The sequence below is a fragment of the Staurois parvus genome, unplaced genomic scaffold (genome assembly GCF_062004578.1).
Source record: "Staurois parvus isolate SC_StPar_1 unplaced genomic scaffold, SC_StPar_1.0 ptg000213l, whole genome shotgun sequence".
NCBI lineage: Eukaryota > Metazoa > Chordata > Amphibia > Anura > Ranidae > Staurois > Staurois parvus.
In genome coordinates, this window is record NW_028318009.1 from 2,847,608 (window position 1) to 2,872,500 (window position 24,893).

General features: G+C 44.4%; 1 protein-coding gene across 3 annotated transcripts in view; it reads right to left on the bottom strand.

The window, feature by feature from the left end:
- ARNT (aryl hydrocarbon receptor nuclear translocator) overlaps positions 1–24,893 on the bottom strand; it is a 125,676-nt gene that overhangs the window by 68,918 nt on the left and 31,865 nt on the right. For 2 of the 3 annotated variants that reach the window (XM_089678969.1, XM_089678968.1), the window contains one exon: positions 22,957–23,001. Coding sequence is in view for 2 of the 3 variants with exons in the window: in XM_089678968.1 (XP_089535094.1) it covers positions 22,957–23,001 (45 nt within the window). In the remaining variant the exon portion in view is untranslated. Of the gene's footprint in view, positions 1–5,005; positions 5,051–22,956; positions 23,002–24,893 lie in introns of all 3 variants that reach the window. The other variant, XM_089678967.1, reaches the window with a different exon arrangement.

Here is a 24,893-nt window from a genome sequence, read left to right on the forward strand (position 1 = left end):
TTGCCCTCTCCCAACTTTTTTATTAAAAAATGTTTGTATTAAAAGAGGTATAGACTCCAGAGAGAGAGAAATATCATATTACCCCGGTACAAATCATTAGTAATACCTCATCTGGAATATGCAGTTCAGTTTTGGGCACCAATTCACAAAAAGAACATTGGGGAACTGGAGGAAGTGCAGAGAAGGGCAACCAAACTGATAAGAGGCATGGAGGAGATCAGCTAAGAGGAAAGATTAGAGGAACTGAATTTATTCTCTCTTGAGAAGAGAAGATTAAGGGGGGATATGATCTCCATGTATAATACATAAGGGGGGGATATGATCACCATGTATAATACATAAGGGGGGATATGATCTCCATGTATAATACATAAGGGGGATATGATCTCCATGTATAATACATAAGGGGGGATATGATCTCCATGTATAATACATAAGGGGGGATATGATCACCATGTATAATACATAAGGGGGGATATGATCTCCATGTACAATACATAAGGGAGGATATGATCACCATGTATAATACAAAAGGGGGGGGATATGATCGCCATGTATAATACATAAGGGGGGATATGATCTCCATGTATAATACATAAGGGGGGGTATGATCTCCATGTATAATACATAAGAGGGGATATGATCTCCATGTATAATACATAAGGGGGGATATGATCTCCATGTATAATACATAAGAGGGGATATGATCTCCATGTATAATACATAAGGGGGGGGTATGATCCCCATATATAATACATAAGGGGGGATATGATCTCCATGTATAATACATAAGGGGGGATATGATCTCCATGTATAATACATAAGGGGGGATATGATCTCCATGTATAATACATAAAGTGGGATATGATCACCATGTATAATACATAAGGGGAGATATGATCACCATGTATAATACATAAGGGGGGATATGATCACCATGTATAATACATAAGGGGGATATGATCTCCATGTATAATACATAAGGGGGGATATGATCTCCATGTATACATACATAAGGGGGGATATGATCTCCATGTATACATACATAAGGGGGGATATGATCTCCATGTATAATACATAAGGGGGGATATGATCACCATGTATAATACATAAGGGGGATATGATCTCCATGTATAATACATAAGGGGGGATATGATCTCCATGTATAATACATAAGGGGGGGGATATGATCTCCACGTATAATACATAAGGGGGGATATGATCACCATGTATAATACATAAGGGGGGATATGATCTCCATGTATAATACATAAGGGGGGGATATGATCTCCATGTATAATACATAAGGGGGGATATGATCTCCATGTATAATACATAAGGGGGGATATGATCACCATGTATAATACATAAGGGGGGATATGATCTCCATGTATAATACATAAGGGGGGGGGTATGATCTCCATGTATAATACATAAGGGGGATATGATCTCCATGTATAATACATAAGGGGGGATATGATCTCCGTGTATAATACATAAGGGGGGATATGATCTCCATGTATAATACATAAGGGGGGATATGATCTCCATGTATAATACATAAGGGGGGATATGATCTCCATGTATAATACATAAGGGGGGATATGATCACCATGTATAATACATAAGGGGGGATATGATCTCCATGTATAATACATAAGGGGGGGTATGATCTCCATGTATAAATACATCAGTGGTCATCACAGAGGACAAGGGGGCGCTCTTTACATCTGGCGGAAAATAAATTTAATCTCCAAATACGGAAAGTTTTCTTCGCAGTGAGAATGTGAAAATGCGGAATAGACTCCCTCAAGAGTTGGTTCTGGCCAGCTCAGTGGATTGCTTTACAAAAGGCCTGGATTCTTTCTTAGATACACAGAATATAACTGGATACTATCATTTATAGGTAAAGTTGATCCAGGGAATATCCGATTGCCTCTCGGGGGATCAGGAAGGAATCTTTTCCCCTGCAGGAGCAAATTGGATCATGATTTGCTGTGTTTTTATGCTTTCCTCTGGATCAACTCTGGGTGTGGGATTATAACTTTTTTTTTTCTATGGTTGAACTGGATGGACTTTTGTCTTTTTTCAGCCAGACTAACTATGTACCAGTGCAGTAATGGAAAGTTGTGTACACAGGTCTATAGGGTAGGATTATGTTGCACTGGAAAGCATGAAGAGTACAGCTGTATTAAACGGCAATCAGCCAGAGATTAGTGGCTCTAGTAACTCATTTTATAAAGGCTATATAAGGAAAATAAAAAAGCTGGGTCAAATGAACAGCATTTTATGGACAGTTAAGTTTTCTAATGGGTTACTGGGAAATCAAAAACTGCCCTGATCCCCCCCTGTAATTATTGCTTACAGATGATTAAAATAACTTCATTATTAACCTGATTAGCAGGTCAAATTAATTTACATTTCCTCAAAAGCTTTGGAGTCAACCTGTGCTTTCACTAGTCATGGTACAGCAACAGGCTCACTCAATTGCCCCTAATCTCATTACCCGCACTTACCTCCTGTTTGCTGGAAAACTGTTGCTCTCAGAGGAAAAAACTGAATGTGGAAAAAACAAGGCGAGCAAGACAGGAGAGCCCTATATTGTGTCGATTTTGTTTTTTTTTTTTGTTTTTTTATAACCACGGATAGGAAAGGAAAGTGGGAAGAATTATTATATCAGGGAAGGTTGCCGTAAACCATTGAAATGGTAAGCAACTTGTCATCAAGCATGTGGGGAACATATCTGTTTCCATGCAGATCTTTTTTTGGTGGATGGTCACGCTCAATGCAAAGAACGAACTAGACCACAGGTGTCAAACTGGCGGCCCTCCAGCTGTTGCTAAACTACAAGTCCCATGAGGCATTGCAAGACTGACAGTTACAAGTATGACTCCCAAAGGCAGAGGCATGATGGGACTTGTAGTTTCGCAACAGCTGGAGGGCCGCCAGTTTGACACCCCTGATTACCAGACCATAAAATGACTGTAAACCCAGATTTAAAAAAAATAACGAACATGTTATATTTACTGGTACGGTGCAATAGTTTTGCACAGAGCAGCCCCAATCCTCTTCTTTTTCGGTTCCCCCACCAGCGCTGCTGGATCCCCTCCCTGCCGAGTGCCCACCATACCAAGCCAACTGTTATGTGGGAAATCATGTGGGCTCACTTCCGAGCCAGTTCTGTCCATCCAAAGATGCACAAAAAATGGTTCAGCTCTGTCCTCTGCTCCTTCCTCACCGACTGTGATTGACAGCAGTGGTAGCTAATGACTCCCACTGCTGTCTCTGAGCCAATGAGGAGGGGGAGAGCCCAGACAGTCACTGCTCTTATGCACAGTGCTGTGTGGAGATCAGGCTCAGCAAAGTATAAGAGAAGGTTTTTCACCTCAAATGCATTGATTGCATTAAAGCGGATCTTCCCCTCACCCCTTCTCCGTTTTTTTAACCCCTGCTTGCTGGGGAGTTGTCTTCTGCACAATTCAGATACTCACCCCACCCTGCGGATTCAGAGTTATCCCACTGAGATCCCCTTCTGTTCTGCCATCACTGCCATGTTTTCTGTGACGTCATCGGTAGGTGCTGGCTTTTCCCGGTTCAGCTGGCAGATCTACCAATGGCCCGCCTCCCTTCCTTCACTGAAGGACGACGCTTTATGGAATATGTGACGTGCATATCCCAGGAGGCAAAGAGAACACAGTGCACATCATTCGTCTAGGCATAGGATGTGCACCTAGAAACAGCCCAAACATTTTTTTCAATAAAAAGTAAAAAAATACATAAATTGCGCTATTTTGGGAGAGGGGGGTGGATAGGAGTGAAAATTGCCTGGAGGATGAAGATGTGCTTTAAGGTAAAAAAAATTTAAAAAAAACTTTCAGCCAACCATACACAAGTAGAATTTCACCTGCCCCGTCCTCCACTCCCATAGCACTTTCCATTGTGGGAATTGACAGTATGGCTTCTATGAATGGAGCGGGGTGGGTTGGAAAGGGTGGGCATAGCCCTTTCGACAAACGGCTATGACAGGGGCAATCTCTCCTACAGTGTGCCTTCAGTCTCCAACCACCCTTGTTGCACCTCATCAGATCTAGATGGCCTCCTCTAGCACGTCTGAAGTCTATGACAATCTTCTGTAATATACTGAATATAAATGTTCGGCCCTTTGGAGTGGTTAGGGACCACAGTTGACAACCACCGCCCTATATTTGCATTGTACTGTAGTGGAAGACTATACAATGCCTCCTCACTATACATAACTCTTATGCCTTGTACAGCATGGTTTTCAACTCATGTATCTGCATTTCCTTTTACAGGTCTTATTTGTGACGCCCAAAAATACTACCAAAAATTTTCAAAGAAATCTAAAAAAAAATAAAAAAGAAAAGAAAATTTAAAAAAATTTAAAATAAGGAGAGAACCCATTGCCCATTTCCTCTGCTTGCTTGCTTGTTCTACTACCCAAATCAAGCCGCAAGAAGAAGTCCGTTCCAACCAGATCTGGTGAAATCTTTCCGAAGGCTCAAGGCTTGCTCCCAAGTACTTGAGCCTGGCTCCTGGCCGTTCAGGCACCCAGTGCTGTATGGTGGGGGAAAAAAATAAAAAAGGAGAGAGACAAGTGCTCCCCCATACCTACAAGTATTTAGGATTTCCCTTTATTCCACGTTTGCAGTAAAGTGACTGATATTTAAATGAAATTGAATGGACAATGCACAGATTAACTTTTCTCGCACAAAGAGGCCATCTTCAGCAGGTAGGTTGTGGATGATAAACAACAGTTTACGCATTGTAGGAGTAATCCAAGCTGTGGTTACTTACAGAGAGATTAAATATTATATTATCAGTAAGAAGTTATAGCAGAGTTCATTCGCACCATACATGCTTTTTAGTGTATTAAGCTGCTCAGTTTCACATACAGACTGTGATAAAGGGCAGGACAGAAAGAAAGATGGAAGCCGAGGCAACTGGAAGCATTAACCAGCGGTGCTTGCAATGCTCCTGCTCCTACCTTGCAAGTCTTTCCTTATCCGCTGAACTCTGCTCATCGTCTGACCTGGAAACAAAACCAACCAGCTCAGCTGAGAGGACATCTGCAACAGTGTGCTGGATTACCTCAATGTACTGGAAATTCATTAACGAGGACCACGTTCCTTTATTTTTTAATTATTGTGAATGTTTACTGTATGCGATTATTACCAGATTATCTTACATTATCCATACAACCTAATCTGTTAGATCCACTTAAATAATACAAGTACTCATTAGGATGGCAGATGATGATGAACGTAAGAAGTGGATTGGAAAAGTCCAGTTGAATGTCACTAACTACTAATAGATGTTCCATGGCCACAATAAATGAGACCCTTAACAGGCACATTTTTGCATTTTTACACCCCTATCCTACCTCTTTGAAGTACCGGGTTCATTACAGCTTACGTAATGCACTTCAGGACAAGTTCACTTTATTAGAAAAATAATAGAAATAATAACTCACACACATACACACAAGCCCACCCAGCCAAACCTACACTGTGGCCAAACAACTGTGGACGCCTTACCATTGCATCTATATTATCTGTACAAAATGTATGTGGACAGTCCTCCAAATGGTTGAGTTCAGGTGTTTCCAGTGAAGGGTACTGCTACTATGGCATACAGAGATAATGCAGACAAATGTGTATTTGAAAAGGACTGTGATGAGAGTGACTTTTGGGGGTGTGGGGACCCCTGTATCATCTTCCCAAATCCCTCTTATGTCTAAGGCACCCTTTGCCTGTTAAGGGGTACAAGGTGAAATGTTCTAATATGGGTGTGGCGGTTGTCCACTGTTCACTGCCAGGTGGATGGTCCATTGTTCACTGCCATGTGGTTGGTCCATTGTTCATTGTTCACTGCCATGTGCTGCATCCCATTGTTCTGTGTCTTGGTTTGGCGGGGGGTGTTTCCTGCAGCCCTTCCCCCTGCTGGGAGGCCTGATGATGTGTTTCCTGTTCCTGGTTGTATTTCCCCGCCCTGTGTATATATCTTGTGTTTGTGTAAAAATAAAGCAGTTGACTTCCTGTCTTAAGAAGAGTCTGGTGCTGTCTTATTTCCTGTATGGTCAGGGTGGTGTCCGGGAATCTGTGTTTGGACAGGGAAGCGAGAGTTTAACGGAAATACCCTAGCGCAGACGGGGTCCGGTTCCGTTACAAGGACCTTCACCAAATTATTGTTACAAGTTTGAACACGTGTAACAACAGTTTGGTGAAGGTCCTTTTCTGTTCCAGAATGACTATGTCCATGTTCCCAAATCCAGCTCCATAAAGACATGGGTTAGTGATGTTGGTGTGGAGGAACACAAGTGGTCTGCACAGCGTCCTCACTTCAACCCTACTGAACACCTTTGGGATGAACTGCAATGCCAATTGCAAGATAGGTCATCAGCCAACATCAGTATCTGACCTCACAAATACTTAGGCTGTTGAACTGGCACATACAGTATTTCTCATACTTTGAAATCTTGTTGAAAATCTACCAAAAACAAAGTCTTTCAAAGCTGCAATGGAGGAGGATGAAGCTATAGTTTGGATTTAGGTGTCCAACAATCTCATATATGTACTGGTCAGGTGTCTACAAAAGTTTGGCCATATAGTGTAGTGTAAAAACCTCCCCTACACACAACTAGATAGTTACTAAATCCTCCATTACAGAAGCAACCTCTAAGTGTTCACCAACTTCCAAGCCCAAAATCCTTTATCGCACTGGCCACACCCATGTAACAAATCTCCAAAGACCTGAATGAGGATGTACTACAGCAAGAAGGGTATGGGCTCCTTCAAGCCATTGGGGAGATGCACATGAACGGTCAGTGCCTTTTTGGATTTGGATCAAGTAATATAAAAGATGAAGGATCAGCCATTGTCATGGAGAGGCAAGGAAGAATCTGGAAGAGGGGGGAAATAGATTATATTAGGTTAGGGGGCTATGGAGAGTGGACTAGTGTTTTTTGTTTACAGAGACACTGTTACAAACTTAAAAAATGAAGGTAAAAAGCACACAAAAATGAAGTATTTAAAAATATTTTCAGTGTTTTCCATTTCCATTATTGTTATTTTTTTCATTCACTTTCAATGTGATCTGAACTTGCTAGGAATTCTGAATACCCCAGAAGTGTCAATTCCCTAGTCCCTTTCCTCCTTACATGTCACATTCCTCTCTTCTCTGGAAGCATCTATTTACTCTCTGGCTGGTCCAGATCCTCCGCCCTCCCCTAACCTCCCAAAATAACCTTTTATGTAACTCTCAGAGGAGGAACGATGGCCCTCCAGCTGTTGAAGTCCCAGCATGCCTCTGTCTCTGTGAAGTAACACAAAACCACAGGTTTTCATCGTGCGCCATTACGACCTTCTACACGCCAGCATCCTGACAACCAATGACATCATCAGTTGATAAGGAGGATGTCAGCTACCTGCACAGCATCCTAGATTGACCCTCCCCTGCCTCTCTCCATCAGTGCTGGGGTCATATTAGTTGAGTAATGGTGAAAAACTGAGGGAGAAGAGAAACATTGGAATACTAGTCAGTACCAGTGTGCAGAAGTGTATTTGCTTTGGAAGTATAAATCACCTCTAATGTTGGGTGTCCTACATGTGTGGATGTTGCTGCAGTAAATAAGACTATTAGAATAGTTTTTCACATTTTACAATGGGGTGCCTCACGATTATCCATAATTAAAAAGGGTGCCTCAAGACTGTCCATAATTTTAAAGGGTGCCTCAAGACTGTCCATAATTTTAAAGGGTGCCTCGGCACTGTCCGTAATTTTAAAGGGTGCCTCGGCACTGTCCGTAATTTTAAAGGGTGCCTCGGCACTGTCCGTAATTTTAAAGGGTGCCTCGGGACTGTCCATAATTTTAAAGGGTGCCTCACGACTGTCCATAATTTTAAAGGGTGCCTCACGACTGTCCATAAATTTAAAGGGTGCCTCAAGACTGCCCATAATTTTAAAGGGTGCCTCAAGACTGCCCATAATTTTAAAGGGTGCCTGAAGACTGCCCATAATTTTAAAGGGTGCCTCGGGACTGACCATAATTTTAAAGGGTGCCTCAAGACTGTCCATAAATTTAAAGGGTGCCTCAAGACTGCCCATAATTTTAAAGGGTGCCTCAAGACTGTCCATAATTTTAAAGGGTGCCTCGGGACTGACCATAATTTTAAAGGGTGCCTCGGGACTGTCCATGATTTTAAAAGGGTGCCTTGATTGAAAAAAGCTTGAGAAACAGTGATCTAACATGGCAACATTGCACTGAGCCAAACACATCTTAACACCATCTTTTAAAGCTTTAGCTTGGTTAAAAAAAAAAAAAGCACAAGGGACATGACTTACTATTAATCTGATGTGTCCCTTGTGCTGTTGGCTCCTGCATTTCTTGAATCTTCCCCCTCTGATCAAGCCTACCCCTGCAATCTTCCAGTGCGGAAGGGGGTTAACAGAGCTGACGAAGCTGACACAGGCACTCCTCATCCCCAACTATGCCTCACTTTCTGACCCCTCCTCCATTTATGGAAGCTACAGTACAGCTTCTATGAATGTCAAAATGGTATTCACACTAAATATTGATTTGATTTGGATTTTTCCTCTGTTCGCTCCCTTTGCATTTTGTAAATTGATAAAAACAAAATTAAAATATTAGTTTTTAAAACATTCTTGCCTTACAGCATTTCTTCACACCTGCCTATAACTTTTGCACAATACTGTATTGGGGGGAAAAAAAAGCGTTCAGAGATATTAATGGGCCATTACTGTACAAGGTGATGTGTTTGATGTCTGGCTGGAGTTCTACTTTAAGCCACCAGTATCAACCTCGAGCTAAAGTTCCGTTTTGGCAGGATGACCTTTTTGTATCACTATAAGACCAATAACCTACAGAACACCAACAAGAGAGATCATTTCTCAGTCTTCATTTGCTTTTGACATTTTAGTAAACAGATGCTGCAATTTAATCCTAAGAAATGCTTTTTGTACTAGAAAATAATAAAATCAGCCTTGTCAAAAGGCATCTGGATTACCCAAACACAAGATATTAATCAACACTCTTCAGGGGTTGTTGCTGCCTCAGATTTAAAGTACTTTAATGCAAAAATATTCTTGAAAGAACCACTAAATACATAAGATATTTACAACACTGGACAAGATAAATATCCTCAAACCTGGACAAATGCTCTACAGAAGGAGAAGATATTGGGGGAACGGGAATGGTGGGGAAATGTCTTCACAAACACTGCCGTTTTCAGCACAGATGGTTCCCTTTATTATGACAGAAAATAGGAACTTAAAAATCCTTTTGGTGGAGTCCATTGAGGGAAACTGGGAGTCTTTAACATCTAGGTCAGTGTTTCTGAATTGGGGTTCCGAGCGATCTACCTGTAAGTTGCAGGAAGCTGACACATAGATCCCATCCCCTCTGCAGACACATACAGAGATGGGCAAGGAAGCGGTTGGCATACTGTTGGCTGTAACATGCTGTTCCCCGCCGGTCCCTCCTGTCCATCCCAGGTGCTTGTATGTGACATCATCTGGAATGGACAGGAGAAGAGGAGGGGCTGGCGGGGAACAGCGCGCCACTAGTGGACTGAGAACAGCCGCCGCTGCACAAGGAGGAACCCGGCACAGTAGTGTGCCCAGCTGTCTCCCCCACATTGTCCCTGTGGTCTGTCTCATGTAGTGTGCCCTGTGGTGTGTTCCATGTAATGTGCCTGTGGTCTGTCCCAAGTAGTGTGCCCCATGTAATGTGCCCTGTGGTCTGTATCATATAGTGTGCCCTGTGGTCTGTCTCATGTAGTGTGCCCTGTGGTGTGTTCCATGTAATGTGCCCTGTGGTCTATCCCATGCAGTGTCCCATGTGGTGTGCCCCATGTAATGTGCCCTATGGTCTGTCCCATGTGGTATGCCCCAAGTAATGTGCCCTGTAGTCTGTATCATAGAGTGTGCCCTGTGGTCTGTCCCATGTACTGTGCCCCATGTAATGTGCCCTGTAGTCTGTATCATATAGTGTGCCCCATGTAATGTGCCCTGTAGTTTGTCCCATGTAGTGTGCCCTATGGTGTGCCCCATGTAGTGTGCCCTATGGTGTGCCCCATGTAGTGTGCCCTATGGTCTGTCCCATGTGGTATGCCCCAAGTAATGTGCCTGTGGTGTGCTCCATGTAGTGTGCCCTGTGTAATGTGCCCTATGGTCTGTCCCATGTGGTATGCCCCAAGTAATGTGCCCTGTAGTCTGTACCATATAGTGTGCCCTGTGGTCTGTCCCATGTGGTGTGCCCCGTGTAATGTGCCCTATGGTCTGTCCCATGTGGTATGCTCCAAGTAATGTGCCCTGCAGTCTGCACCATATAGTGTGCTCTGTAGTGTAGTGTGTTCCATGTAGTGTGCCCTATGGTCTGTCCCATGTGGTATGCTCCAAGTAATGTGCCCTGTAGTCTGTACCATATAGTGTGCCCTGTGGTCTGTCCCATATAGTGTGCCCAGCTGTGTGTTCCACAAATGTACCCTGCTTCCTCCTTATGTAATGTGTCCTGCTCCCACGTAGTGTACCGCCCCCCCTGACTCCCTGTACACTGTTTATGTCAAGTTGGACACAGAATTGAAAAGAAAAAAAAAAAAAACAAGCACAAGCTTCACATTAAAAAAGTAAGTTTTAATATTGATTCTATTTAACGTGATTTCTAAAATGAATTGTTATATCAACAGCTCGCTGATCACACCAATGTTTCGTGAGCTATAGATATGAAAATGATTTCAGGAGTTCCCCAAGATATCAAAACTTTTTGCCACAGGTTCCTCCAAGGTAAAAAGGTTGAGAAACACTGCTCCAGGTTATACCATTTCCTACACAAGGATTGGACACTGCCGAACAAAAAAACCTGTAAGATAGCCCAAAATAACCCCTTCCACTACTAGAATGCCTCAGTTTTGTAGCAAAGTAAGATCAAGAGCATGATCATAAACACAGAGGGGTGGATCCTGTGTTCCTCAAGTACGTAAATACTTTTTTCTTTCCTGCCCGATGAGCGATACAGGAAGTCTTTTAACCCTCAGGATGTTCAAAAGCAGTCCAAATGATGGGTGAGCAAGATAACAAGCCACAAAAAACAAAAAAATCCAGAAAACCGGGGATTGCCTACAGCTCAAACAGCTGCCTGGATGACCTTATGCCCAAAGCGGACACCAAATGAGGCAAAAACATCCATCAGGAAGAACCTAGAGAACATGTAATGAGAAGACCGAGTGTCAGCCTTGCAAATCTGGGCATCCCCCGCATTCAAAATAGGCTGTAGAACATCTCCAAGTGTAGGGACCACTCTCCCGGTTCCAGGCACTTCCAATTGGGGAAATCTACCTGCTAGTTGTCTACCCCTAGAATGTATATGGCTGACAAAAGCTGGAAGTTCTGCCCCGTTTAACCTCTCTTTCCACAGTAGCACTTATGTTTTTTTCCTGCTAGTTGATATACGCCATTGCTATGAAATTTTCCGACTGATTCCGGATTAAAAGACCTTCCAACAGGGTATTTCAATGCTGAAGGGACAGCCAAATCACCCGGAACGTCAGGTCGTTTACAGGATGCCTGACGAATCTCATCTTCAAAGTTTCCTGAAACGGCGTGGTGCCCAGGACTCCTCCCTAGCCTAACAGGCTGGCATCTGTCATGAGAATCTTCCAAAAGATGTGAAGAAAAATTTTCCAAACCAGAAGCCAGATTTCCTCAGCCACCAAGCCAGGGATGTAATCAGGTCTTTGGCAACAAAGAATGTTCACAGTCAGGATATGACTTTTTCCACTGTAACAAATGTTGCGTTGCATAGGTATGAAGTGAATTTGGGGCAAAGGGGATTGCCTTAAAAGGAGGCCATCAACAGACCCTTCTATTAGACTACCTACAAAGAGCTTGCAGAGGCCACCTACTGAATCGCTACTATACTTTCTATTTTTTCTTGCCAAGCTAGCTGTACTGGTGCAAGTGAATTCGGTTGTGGTTATGGTAAGTGTCCTTTACAGGGAACTCTTGTTTTTTGTGGTTTACATATTTGTATTGTATTGTTTAATCATCATCCCATTCATTTTTTTTGGGACGGAGACCAGGGGAAGATTTTGCAGGTCCTGTTTATAGGGGTCCATACATCTACTGATGGCTTTGACATTACAGGGATGCTTGCTCTCGCTGTGCTACAACATTGGCCAATGGGCCTGTCCTTTGGACTCTCTTTGTTATGTATTCCACCTTCCCCCCCCTTTCCTTTTTTTTTTATCTACTTTGTGGTGATCTAAGACGGTATATCTTTGTTGAATAATTTTTTTGATGATATGGAGCTTTATGTGCCTCCGGTCATCTTGGTTTTGTATGCATGTCTAATATATAAGTAAAGACTATATACCAAAAAAAAGAAAAAGGAGACGAGTCTAAAGACTTGCATACAGAAGTGGAGAGTCTGAATGTTTCTGGACTGAAGAGTTCGAACTTGAGACTGAATCTAAAATTTCTCTGGAAGAAGGAAGACTCTAGTTCAAGACGTGTCCAGGACCAGACACGGATATTTCCAAGTGATGATTTGACTTCAACAATTTTTTAAGGTTCAGGAGCCACTAACACTTGGACAGTTAGAGATAACATTGCTCAATAGAGCCCTTGCCAACTGTTCCTTTAATTGGAAGTCATGTAAGAATCCCACAATAAAAATGGCACAAGAAAGCAAAAGGGCCAACACTGCTAGCACCTTGGTGAACACCAAGGTGCAGAGGACAGACAAAGGGTCAAGGCAATGAACAGGTAGTATAGTGGGCCTACAGCAATGTGTAGAAATTGTTGAAGCATTTTCCAATGGTTATGCAAGTAAGCATCTTTAATGTCCATAGAAGCCAGGAAGCGTTCCTTGTGGGAGGCAGATTTGGTGGATTCCAGTTGAGTTTTTGGACTCAAATGTAAACATTCTGAGCTTTTAGATCCAAGATGAGGAAAATGCCCCCATTTGGGTAAGGAACATTGGACAGGTGGGAGTAAAAGCCTTGAAACTATTCTGCCACAGAGCCTGGGGGCAATGACACCTTGATCCAGAAGACCCAAGAGCACTGTAAACAAGATCTGCTAACCTATGCAGAGACACAAAAGGTGGAAAATGAGGAAACAAGGAGACAAGCACACAATGAGCATTGAATTTGTGGCCCTGGGCCAACATCTCCTGCACCCAGGTATCCAAATTGCAAGCTGTCCAAACATCTGCAAAGGTTACAATACACCTCCAACACTCAGGAAAGTGGGGGCCCACATCTACAGCAAGTAGAGCTAGAGAGGTTTTTGCAGACTTGGAAAACAAAACCTTGAGCCTAGCTTGGAGGGTTTCAACACCAATGTACAGAGAGAGAAGAGACAAAAAGGAGGTTTCTGGACAGTCAGAAAAGGTGAGGACTTAGAAGTAGGCTCCTTAGGTCTCTTTTGTTGGGGATCAGGTATAAAGCAGGACCCACCAGTGAGAACAGAATTCTGCAACCGCTAAAACAGGTGCATCTTCCAACGATGGGTCATTTCCAGGCTATTCCCCACAATGTTCAGCTCCATCGGGGTCCAAATACTGAACTCCAAAAGCTAGGATGTGTACAGCCAAGCCACAAAGCTGCCAATTGGTGGGGAAACCCCCAGAAGAATCTTGATTGCACAAAAAATTAAAATAATAAAAAATCTAATAGTTATAATAGGATTGTTTTTACAGCAGCAGAGCTTAGGAAATTAGATCCATTCTTCTAGGACACAATCAAAAAATTGAAGCATGATGGAAGTAGGAGGGGTTATCTGGGCTGGCGTAAATAATTTTTTTGTTTGCCAGTGTCTAATCCTTCTGTATTTGGCAGTATAACATTAAAGGTTAAAGTCTTCCAGTGTCCCTCAATTTACAAAAAAGAAATATGAAAAAAACTTGCTTATCTTTAAAAAAAAAAAAAAAAAAAAAATATCTTCAAAAAATTACAAAAAATGTACCTAAAATCTACGATTCTATCCCTTTAGGGACTATTGAGATAAGCCCACTAGGCCTTATCTATAGTTTTTCCTCAGGTCAGACCAGACCCACAGATTTGCACTGAGAGAGGGAAGTGGTGAAGTATGGTCACTATGAAGCAGGAGGTGGAGTCTGCATGTTATGAACACATGTGTCTGGCTCCATGTTTATTAATCACTTGCCCTCCAGATGATTTACCTCCCTTCCTGACCAGGCCATTTTTTGCAAAACAGCGCTACGGTACTTTGACAATTGTGCGGTCATGCAAAGCTGCACCCAAATTAAATTTACGTCCTTTTTTTCCCCACAAATAGAGTTTTCTTTCGGTGGTATTTGATCGCCTGTGCAATTGTTTCTTGTGCTATAAACAAAAAAAGACCGAGAATTAAAGAAAAGAAAACCCCAAAAACAATATTTTTGACTTTTTGATATAAAACATCTAGTAAAAAAAAAAAAAAAAAAAATTTAGGCCAAAATGTATTCTGCTCCATGTCTTTGCTAAAAAAAAAAAAAAAAAAAAAAGTAATGGCAGCGACCAACGACTGATGGCGGGACTGCAGCGGGCATTCTGACACTGGGGGGAACTGACTTGATGTCACTGACATCCCCACGGACACCAATACAGTGATCAGTGCTAATAAAAAGCACTGACACTGTACTAATGGCACTGGGTGGGAAGGGGTTAACTGTGTGCTATTTTACTATGTGGGCTGTGTGTGCTTTACACTGTAAGCACACTGCTTTGTATGGCTGTGCTATGACCAGCCATACAAAGCAGTGTGCAGGAGCTGACAGGGGAGAGATCTCTATTGTTCACATACAGGTCTCCCCAGTCTGTAATACTTGGATATCGCCAGGTGCCGGCAGAGAATCACCGGCCCTGACCTGGTGATTGACAGCCGAGGCCACGAATGGCGGCGCGGGTAGGGTGTGCGCCCCCTACCCGAAATGGCAAAATCACACACATACATGTGTGTATACACACACAGGGGCAGGCTGACAACTCTGGGCCCCCGGGCAATAGGGGATCATGGGGCCCGTGTCCTTGTCCAAACTCAAAAAAGCCTATGAAAAAGGTACCAGGGGCATCTCATGGGGCCCCCTACAGACTCCGGGCCCTCGGGCAGTGCCCAAGTTTCCAAATGGTCAGTCTGACCCTGCACACACATACACATGTGATTTTTACACACCCATACCGCCCTGTAGCAGTATTTCTGCTATAGGGTGGCGCGGAAGCGGTTAATCATTACATACTATAGAGAGAAGGTTTCTAAAACTAAAATTGAATGATGTGAATATTTACATTAATGTGTACAAAGCATCATACTGTATTATATTATACTATGCTATTCTTTAACATGTTAAGAAGGTGCATACTAAGTGACATGCATGTGGAATATTCCAGATATTTATCATCTTTTGCAGTATTCTCTCTGACAATGCCTTCATCCACTCTTCTCTCCAAAAAGACAGCGCCAATATTGTTCAGGCATCATTTAGGGATAATGTCTATTTCCTGCTGGCTCAGAGATACCATAATCATATAAATTCTGGCGACTATGAAATTCTTTGCTGAGTTCACAAATCTCTGATATAAATCATTTTACAACAGCAGCTTCTCATATAGTGACTTGCTACAAAATTATAATCTGATTACTGGGCAGGGTGGATAAAAATCAATGATTTTTTTAAAAAAATCAAAAAAAAAAAAAAAAAAAAAAAAAAAAAAATCGGATTTTTTTGATTTAAATCGGATTTTTTTGATTTAAATCAGATTTTTTTATATAAAATACTTTTTGAGGAAAATATATTACCATCCAAAGGTTATTCCATCATGAAATAAAGATTAGTTTTTTAATTATGTAGAATAAGGCTGTATATGTTTCATTTTTTTGGTAAATAAATTCCATGAATCCATTCACAATGTCATGCTCTTCCAGAGGTTTTTGTAAGATTATTGGGCAGTTTCTCTGCCTACAAGATATTATCACAGATGCTCGGTTTACTTTTGCAGTTCTCAAAATTGAATTTGACTCAGCGGAGATCACATGCCTCTTCTTCACAGCAAAAATGTTATAACATGAACAGAGTTAAGAAAAAGACCTTCATCCTAACTTCTACAAACCTATGAATACAGAATCAACCCCTTCAGTGCTAAGGTTCAAGAAGTTCAGTGAATAGAATAGAAACAATATTTTTCTGATTGTTTGGAGTGGAATAGATCTGCACAAGAAGAAAGTGAAACTAAGTGTGAGGAGGAAGGGGCTGGCAGTCTACGTTTCTTAAAATATATATATTTTGTTTAGCCAAATTAGTTACCAAACATGGATGTTTCAGCAAATCACATATGCTGGAATGTTATTGTTTCAGATGAATAAATCTATTTAAATTGTTATTATTAAGGTAATGATTATTTTTCTCCTTCCTAAGTACAACAGAAAAGTTGTCTAAATATGAATGATTAACCTATTAAACTGGGGATAAAAAAAACTAATATGAAAAGTTGTTATTCTAAAAATCTTCATCTACTTGTATATTAAAGTTATACCAGCAAGAATTAGTCTTTATGTAGAAAACTAGGATTTACATCAAGCCTTACTGACTAGTGATTTAAATCGTGATTTAAATCGTGATTTAAATCAGTTTGATTTAAATCAAATCCACCCTGTTACTGGGTGGGGAGGAGCCTAAAGGAAAGACTTCCTCCTGTCTACGGCAGACTGAGGACATCCGGGAAAGTCACAGGACTGGACCTCTAAGGCTGCTTTTTAAAAAGATAATTTTTTTTTAAAATTTAAACAAAAAAAAAAAAAAGATGTTATAGTCACAGTCTCTGCAACAATATTGCACAGAGCGGTCCTTTACCTCCCCTTTGGCGGTCCCCCAGCAGCCCTGTCCACTTCTCATTTCTTCAGGTGTCCCTTTAGCAAGCGAGGTGTTAACCTGTGCCCACATGTTCCCAAGCCAGGCTGTGAACGTCCACAGTTGTAATCATTGCTAATAAGCCACACCCCTATTCCCTCCCCACAGGTGTCTGACTGACAGCAGCAGGAGCCTATGGCTCCCACTGTGCTCCATGTCTCAGTCCGGGAAGTGGGAGGAGGATGCTGGAGCTTGGACAGCGCTGGATCGGTGAGCAGGTAAGTGTTTAGGGATGGGGGTGAGTAGGATATGTAGCGAGGTGGGTTTTTTTTTTTTTTACCTTAACGCGGAGCTCCACCCAAAAGGGACGTTCCGCTTTAAGCCTTTCTCCCCCGCTCCCCATTAAGGATTGGCACTTTTGGGGAGCGGGTACCCAAATTTGACAGGTACCCGCTCCCATTTCCGCTGCGATTGCCTAGGAGATCGGAAGCAGAAGTTGCCCTCCCTCCCCGTAGTCTTCTGGGACACGTGACAGGTCCGACTACGCGGCCATTCACAAAGTGCAGAGCTTCTCCCACATGTGCAGTGGGCACCCGGCTGTGAAGCTGCAAGCTGTCACAGCCGGGTGCCTACGCTGAAGATGCCGGCGCCAAGGAGAGAAGACGGCCGGTGAAACCAGCGGTGGTGAGGACACCGCTGGACTGAGGGACAGGTAAGTGGCTGTATTTTAAGAGCCAGCAGCTACAGTTTTTAAGGAGGGGGGGGGGGGGGGGGGGTAGGGGAAGATACAGATTGGGATAGGGAGGGGGGGGGGGGGAGAAGCAGTTTGTATTTTTTGTATGTCGGGTTAAAATAATTGAATAAGTTATACTGAATTTTTAATGGATGGAATAGATGAAATGTAAAACTTAATAAAATGTTAATAAAAAAAAAAAAATTTAAAAAAAAAGGAAAAAAAATAATAATTAGACCTTAGAACTACTTTAAAGGAGAAGCTTTTTTGGCTGTATTTCTTCCGTGGATCGCAGGAGTGCAGTTTTTTCTGCACTCCTGTGACCCGTTTTCAGCTGACAGCAGGCTGAAGCCATTTGATCGCTGAAGTCATGTGATCACCGAGTTCTCAGAGCAGAGAGCGGTGACTGACAGTCATCGCTCTCTGCTCACAGTGGCAGTGAGAACTCAGTGAATGACAGTCATGTGATTGCAGAATTCCCGTACTTAAGAGTCGCTGGGGGACAGATGCAGCATTGGAGCGATGCTGCATCCACCTAGGTAAGTTAAAAAAAAAAATACATCCCACACTTTTTTTATGAATATATATATATATATACACATACATACACACACACACACACACACACATACATACACACACATACACATACATACACACACACATAAAAAAAAAAAAAAAAAAAAAGGAGGCAGGCAGATGATGTCACAATCTTCATCTCGGCCAATTGCAGAAAGCCTTGTATTCATTGATAAAAATACAAGCCTTCTCCTGAATGGCAGAGATGTGCTAATACAAAATCTTCCAGGGTACCAAGGCAAGCTGCTCGTACTGCTGGTGGAACACACAGCTGCTTTCTGTTTGTAGCCAATGTGTATTAAAGCAGCCAAACCATTCCAGGATGTAAAAAAATTGGGCCAGCTTGGCCTAAACAGACCATTTGAAGCTGAACTGCAGTTTTCTGCGACTTTTAAAATAGTTTGTTTATACCAGCAATTTGCTGCATAAACTGTATGTGGCATCAGCTATGTACAGTGCTGCGTTTCGGCATTGGTATCGGGACTTCCCATCTTGCTCCCAGAACAAAATTGAGTCCGGCTGAGCGCTGCTCATCCATTCACAGGAAGCCTTGCATTTTCTGAATGAGCACAATGCTTTCTCTGATTGGCTGAGATGTAAATCTTGACGTCAGCCGCCTGCCTCTCCACCAATATAGAGAAAGCCTTGTATTCATTCAGAATATATAAAGCTGCCTATGAATGGCTGACCATCGTTCAGCCTGACTCCATTTTGTTCCAGTACGAACACGGAGTTGAATACTGTGTGTAGCTGATAGAGCGCTTTGTTCAAACAAGTATTTTGAAGTGACAGAAAGCTGGACTTCTCCTTTAAAGTGTCACTAAACCCACCACAGTACAATCAGTCTGTATATGCAGTAAAGCATGCTTGTTATACTCACTGTGGAACCTAAGGGGTTAATCCTGTATTGTGTAAAAATATTGTTTGATCCCGTTTTCACTGCTCCTCCTCTTGTACAAATGTCCATGTCTTATCTCCTGATAAGCCAGACTGAACCCGTAGCCACATGCACATGCTCAGTTTGGTGTGTATTGCTAGAGAGGTTTTTTTTTTTTTTTGTCTTTGGAGAGTGCATGTGATCAGCATAGGGCCAATCAGCACTGGTCAGACAGAAGTCAGGGGTTCTGCATCCTCCTAGAGCAAAAAGAAAACTCCTCCTACAAACTTTAACCAGTGCTTTGCTGAAGTCACAAGACTACTATATACTGCTGATGAGAAAGAGTATTAAGCAGTTTATATTTACTAAAATAATTGCATTTCCATGTTCTGTGTACTGTGGGAAACCAGATATAGTGAATGCGGGGTCCAGGGAGAGCAGATATAGTGAATGCAGGGTCCGGGGAGACCAGATATAGTGAATGCAGGGTCCGGGGAGAGCAGATATAGTGAATGCAGGGTCCGGGGAGAGCAGATATAGTGAATGCAGGGTCCGGGGAGAGCAGATATAGTGAATGCAGGGTCCGGGGAAGACCGGATATAGTGAATGCAGAGTCCGGGGAGACCGAATACAGTGAATGTAGGGTCCGGGGAGACCAGATATAACCAATGCTGGGTCCGGGGAGACCAGATATAGCCAATGCTGGGTCCGGGGAGACCAGATATAGCCAATGCAGGGTCCGGGGAGACCAGATATAGCCAATGCAGGGTCCGGGGAGACCAGATATAGTCAAAGCAGGGTCCGGGGAGACCAAATATAGTGAATGCAGGGTCCAGGGAGACCAGATATAGTCAATGCAGGGTCCAGGGAGACCGGATATAGTGAATGCAGGGTCCAGGAAGACCAGATATAGTCAATGCAGGGTCCAGGAAGACCAGATATAGTCAATGCAGGGTCCGGGGAGACCAGATATAGTGAATGCAGGGTCCAGGGAGACCAGATATAGTCAATGCAGGGTCCAGGGAGACCAGATAGTCAATGCAGGGTCCAGGGAGACCAGATAGTCAATGCAGGGTCCAGGGAGACCAGATAGTCAATGCAGGGTCCAGGGAGACCAGATAGTCAATGCAGGGTCCTGGGTTTAGTAACACTTTAAGCTATTGGAAGGTCCTCGTTAACCTTTTTACAACAGATATGTGCCATGGCAAAAAGGTGGGCTTTATTGCCCACATGCCACAAATATGCATGCTGGGTAGCTGACTTTTCTGTGCTACAAGTGCGCTCAATGCATGCTTCCAACACTGAGACTGAGTTGTCAAGGACAGCACTTGGTCCCTGTTAAAGGAGAAGTGTGGGGACTGAAAAGAATAAACACACACACTTACCCACCATCAGATCAATGCTGCAGCTGTCCCCCGCCTCCTCTAAACCTGAGAGCTGAGCAGTCACATGACCACTGTTAGCTCAATTCTCAGGTCCACTCTGAGCAAAAAGCAGTGGCTGTCAATCAGACATTGGTCTGTGCTCTGCCCTTCCAGTGCTCACTGGAGCACCGGCCTGGAAAGGTAGGCAGAAGCAGCTGGCTCAGGCTCTCAACGGCACGCTAAGAGGCTGAGCCAGCTGCCAGTCAGGAATCTAGGTGTATCCCTACTTTATTGTCAGGATCCCCTCAGAGTCTGGAATAGCTATTGGGTGGCACAGTGGCTTAGTGGTTAGCACGTCTGCCTTGCAGTAAATGGGTCATTGGTTCGAATCCCAACCACGGCACCACCTGCCTGGAGTTTGCATGTTCTCCTTGTGCTTGCGTGGGTCTCCTCCGGGTGCTGCAGTTTCCTCCCACACTCCAAAGACATACTGGTAGGTTAATTGGATCCTGTCTAAATTGGCCCTACTATGTGTATGTATGAATGTAAGTTAGGGATCTTAGATTGTACTCCCCTTGAAGGTTAGGGACTGATGTGAATGTACAATATATATGTACAGCGCTGACTAAATTGACGGCGCTATATAAGTACCTGAAATAAATAATAATAAATAAATATGGCCAAAAAAGCATTGGCCATTCTTCTGTTTTTATGATTAGTAGCCTGCGGGACCAGCTCACAATCATGCAACCACTCCCCCTCTCTGTTGGGGTCCCTCAAGGCTCTGTCCTCGGGCCCCTTCTCTTCTCCATCTACACCTCCTTCCTTGGCCAACTTATACACTCTCACGACTTCAACTACCACCTCTATGCCGACGACACACAAATCTATCTCTCAACCCCCCACCTCACCCCCTCGGTCTCCGCCCGAATCACACACCTACTGAGCGACATATCAGACTGGATGTCGCTCCACTTCCTTAAACTGAACCTCTCCAAAAGCGAGTTTCTTGTCTTCCCCCCAGCCCAGTCACCACCCCCATTGACTTCTCCATCACATCCAACAACGCCACCATCAAACCCGCCCCGCAGGCCAGAGTACTTGGTGTCATTCTGGACTCCAACCTATCCTTCCAGCCCCAAGTCCAATCTTTAACAAACTCATGCAGACTCCACCTCCGCAACATCGCCAAAATCCGCACGTTCCTAACCCCAGAAACCACTAAACAGCTCATCCACTCCCTCATCATATCACGACTCGACTACTGCAACTCCCTCCTCACTGGCCTGCCTCGCCGCTGGCTATCCCCGCTTCAGTCGATCCTGAATACGGCTGCCAGACTCATTCACCTTTCCAACCGCTCCATCTCCGCCACCCCCCTCTGCCAATCCCTCCACTGGCTTCCGATTGCGCAACGGATCAAATTCAAAATCCTAACACTGACGTACAAAGCCGTCCACCATACTGCCCCGAACTACATCACTGACCTAATATCCAAGTACCGCCCAACACACACACTCCACTCCTCACAAGACCTCCTTCTCTCTAGTTCCCTGGTCTCCTCCTCCCATGCCCGCCTCCAGGACTTCTCCAGGGTGTCACCCATCCTCTGGAACTCCCTGCCCCAACCTATCAGATTATCACCTACTCTCCTCTCCTTTAGGCGCACCCTGAAAACCCATCTCTTCAGGGAAGCCTACCCCACCCCCTGCTAACTTGCCAACCTCCTCCACTCTTCCTACCACCCCATCCCCCACAGCTATCTCCTCCTGTGCCACCATCCCCTCCCTCCTAGATTGTAAGCTTGTAAGAGCAGGCCCCTCAATCCCCTCATGTTTTGCATTGTATTGGTATTGTTCTGTCACATGTTCTGTCCCCCTTTGTAATGTACAGCGCTGAGCGAACCATTGGCGCTTTATAAATACTGTATAGTAATAATAATGTACAATATATATGTATGTACAGTGCTGCGTAAATTGACAGCGCTATAGAAGTGCCTGAGATAAATAAATAATAATAAATAAATATGGCCAAAAAAGCATTGGCCATTCTTCTGTTTTTATGATTAGTAGCCTGCGGGACCAGCTCACAATCATGCGACCACTGCAACCGTGGTCAACTGATCAGCCAATCTTTCTGTCCCCTCGGCGTTCATAACGTTTTAAAGAGACGCCGGGGCAGGGTGAAGCTGCTAATATTTAGATGTATAACTAGGAAATGTAAAACAGACTGTAGTTTCCATTTAAAATTGCCTCCCGTGTTCTAAATGAATGTGGCAGCCGTGCGTTATGCTTTGTACTCGGCAGCTGTTTTATGTGCAGCGCATTAGATAAAGTGCTAGACGAGGAAATGCATTAACTAAACTCAGTTAAAAAGACAATTATTGAACCAGGAGGGTTCCTGCAGACACTCACCCACACTCAGCTATTAGGTGCCGGCAGGAGGTCACACAAATGAGTTCTACCTGCAGGCGAGCTGCATTGCCGAGTCATCAACGTTGTAAACGGACACGGCTTACCTTGCAAACCTCTCCTTGTCGTTGGGAAGCTGGTCATCATCACACCTGGAATTCACAAGACATACGAGTTTATTAGACACATCAGACTGGCGTCTCTTTAAGCGTCTCTTCCACCGCCATGTGTAACATAGATCAGTCTTACATCAGAAATGTTCTTTTTTTTTTTTAAATTTTTGGCATAAGAAAACATTGTGTGAATAGAACATGATCCAAAAGGACCGCTGTCTATAGAAGATAAAGAAATACATTTTCAAACACACACGCCATCATCGCAGCAGCTGGTGGTAAAACATTTGTTTTACCATGTGTGACTGCAACATACATAACCGCATTGGAGGAACCGGATTGGTTGCAGTCTGCAAAAATTTCCATGGGGCCCCCATCCTGCAAGGGTTAAACGTTTGATTTGTCTGGGGCAGGGTTCCCAAACTCCGGCCCATGGGCCAGATCCGGCCCACAGCTAGGGTCAGTGGCATATTCTCAAAGTGGACAGATTGAGGATTCAGTTCAGCAGAGACTGCCTATGGTCTACTTCAACCTGATGGAAGGGAGGACTCTGGCAGGGGGACCCCGATGGAGGGGAGGGCTCTGGCGGGGGCCCCCAATGGAGAGGAGGGCTCTGGCGGGGGGCCCCCGATGGAGAGGAGGGCTCCGGCGGGGGACCCCGATTAAGAGGAGGGCTCCGGCGGGGGACCCCCGATGGAGAAGAGGGCTCCGGCGGCGGACCCCCATACTAAGGGAGGACTCCGCCGTGGGACCCCCGTTCTAATGGAGGACTTCGCCGTGGGACCCCCGTTCTAATGGAGGACTCCGCCGTGGGACCCCCGTTCTAATGGAGGACTCCGCCGTGGGACCCCCGTTCTAATGGAGGACTCCGCCGTGGGACCCCCATTCTAATGGAGGACTCCGCCGTGGGACCCCCATTCTAAGGGAGGACTCCGCCGGGGGCCCTGATCTAGAGGAGGACTCCGGCGGGGGGCCCCCGATCTAAGGGAGGACTCCGGTGGGGGAGCCCCGTTCTAAGGGAGGACTCCGGCAGGGGGCCCCCGATCTAGAGGAGGACTCTCGCCAGGGGCCCCCGATCTAGGGGAGGACTCTGAAAGGGACCCTAAAGGAAGGGGAGACATTGATGGGTATTCTGATGAAATTTGGGACTCTGGCGGGGGCCCCCAATGTAAAGGGGGGGACTCTGGCGGGGGCCCCCAATGTAAGGGGGGGGACTCTGGCGGGGGCCCCCAATGTAAGGGGGAGGGGACTCTGGCGGGGGCCCCCAATGTAAGGGGGGAGTGGAGACTCTGGCGGGGGCCCCTGATGTAAGGGGGGGGGTGGACTCTGATCGGGATTCTGATGTAAGGAGAACTCTGATAGGGACCATAATGTAAGGGGAGACATTAATGGGGATCCTGATGACATTTGGAACTTTGATGTTAGGGGGGACTCTGATGGGGATCCCAATGAAAAGTGGGACTCTAATGTTAGGGGGGACTCTGACAGGGAACCTAATGTAAAGGGAAGACTCTGACGGGGACCCCACTGTAAAGAGGGCCTCTGACTGGTACCTTAATGTAAATGGGGGAAACCTGGCCTGTTGCTTACTTAACCCCCACTCCCGCCAGTTCCAGAGCTGTCGTCTTCTGCCTCTGGCGATCCAGGTTGTAAGTGGTCCCTCATAATATACAACATGCAGGACTACTAGCACTGCACTGTATGTGGAGGAGGCAGGAGTGCTACTGTGGCTAGGAGCATCTTAGAGAGCAGGCTTTGGGGGACCAATCACATTGCTGGAGGGACAGTGCTGAAGCAAGGCAGACGTTAAACATCTCACCTAATAACATGGATCCCTTGCAGCGTGTCCTGCCCCACTACAAGGATAGGATTTTTTCTTGTTGATAGGAGTTGTGCTTTAATAAATATGATCCAACTTTGAAGATTACAGT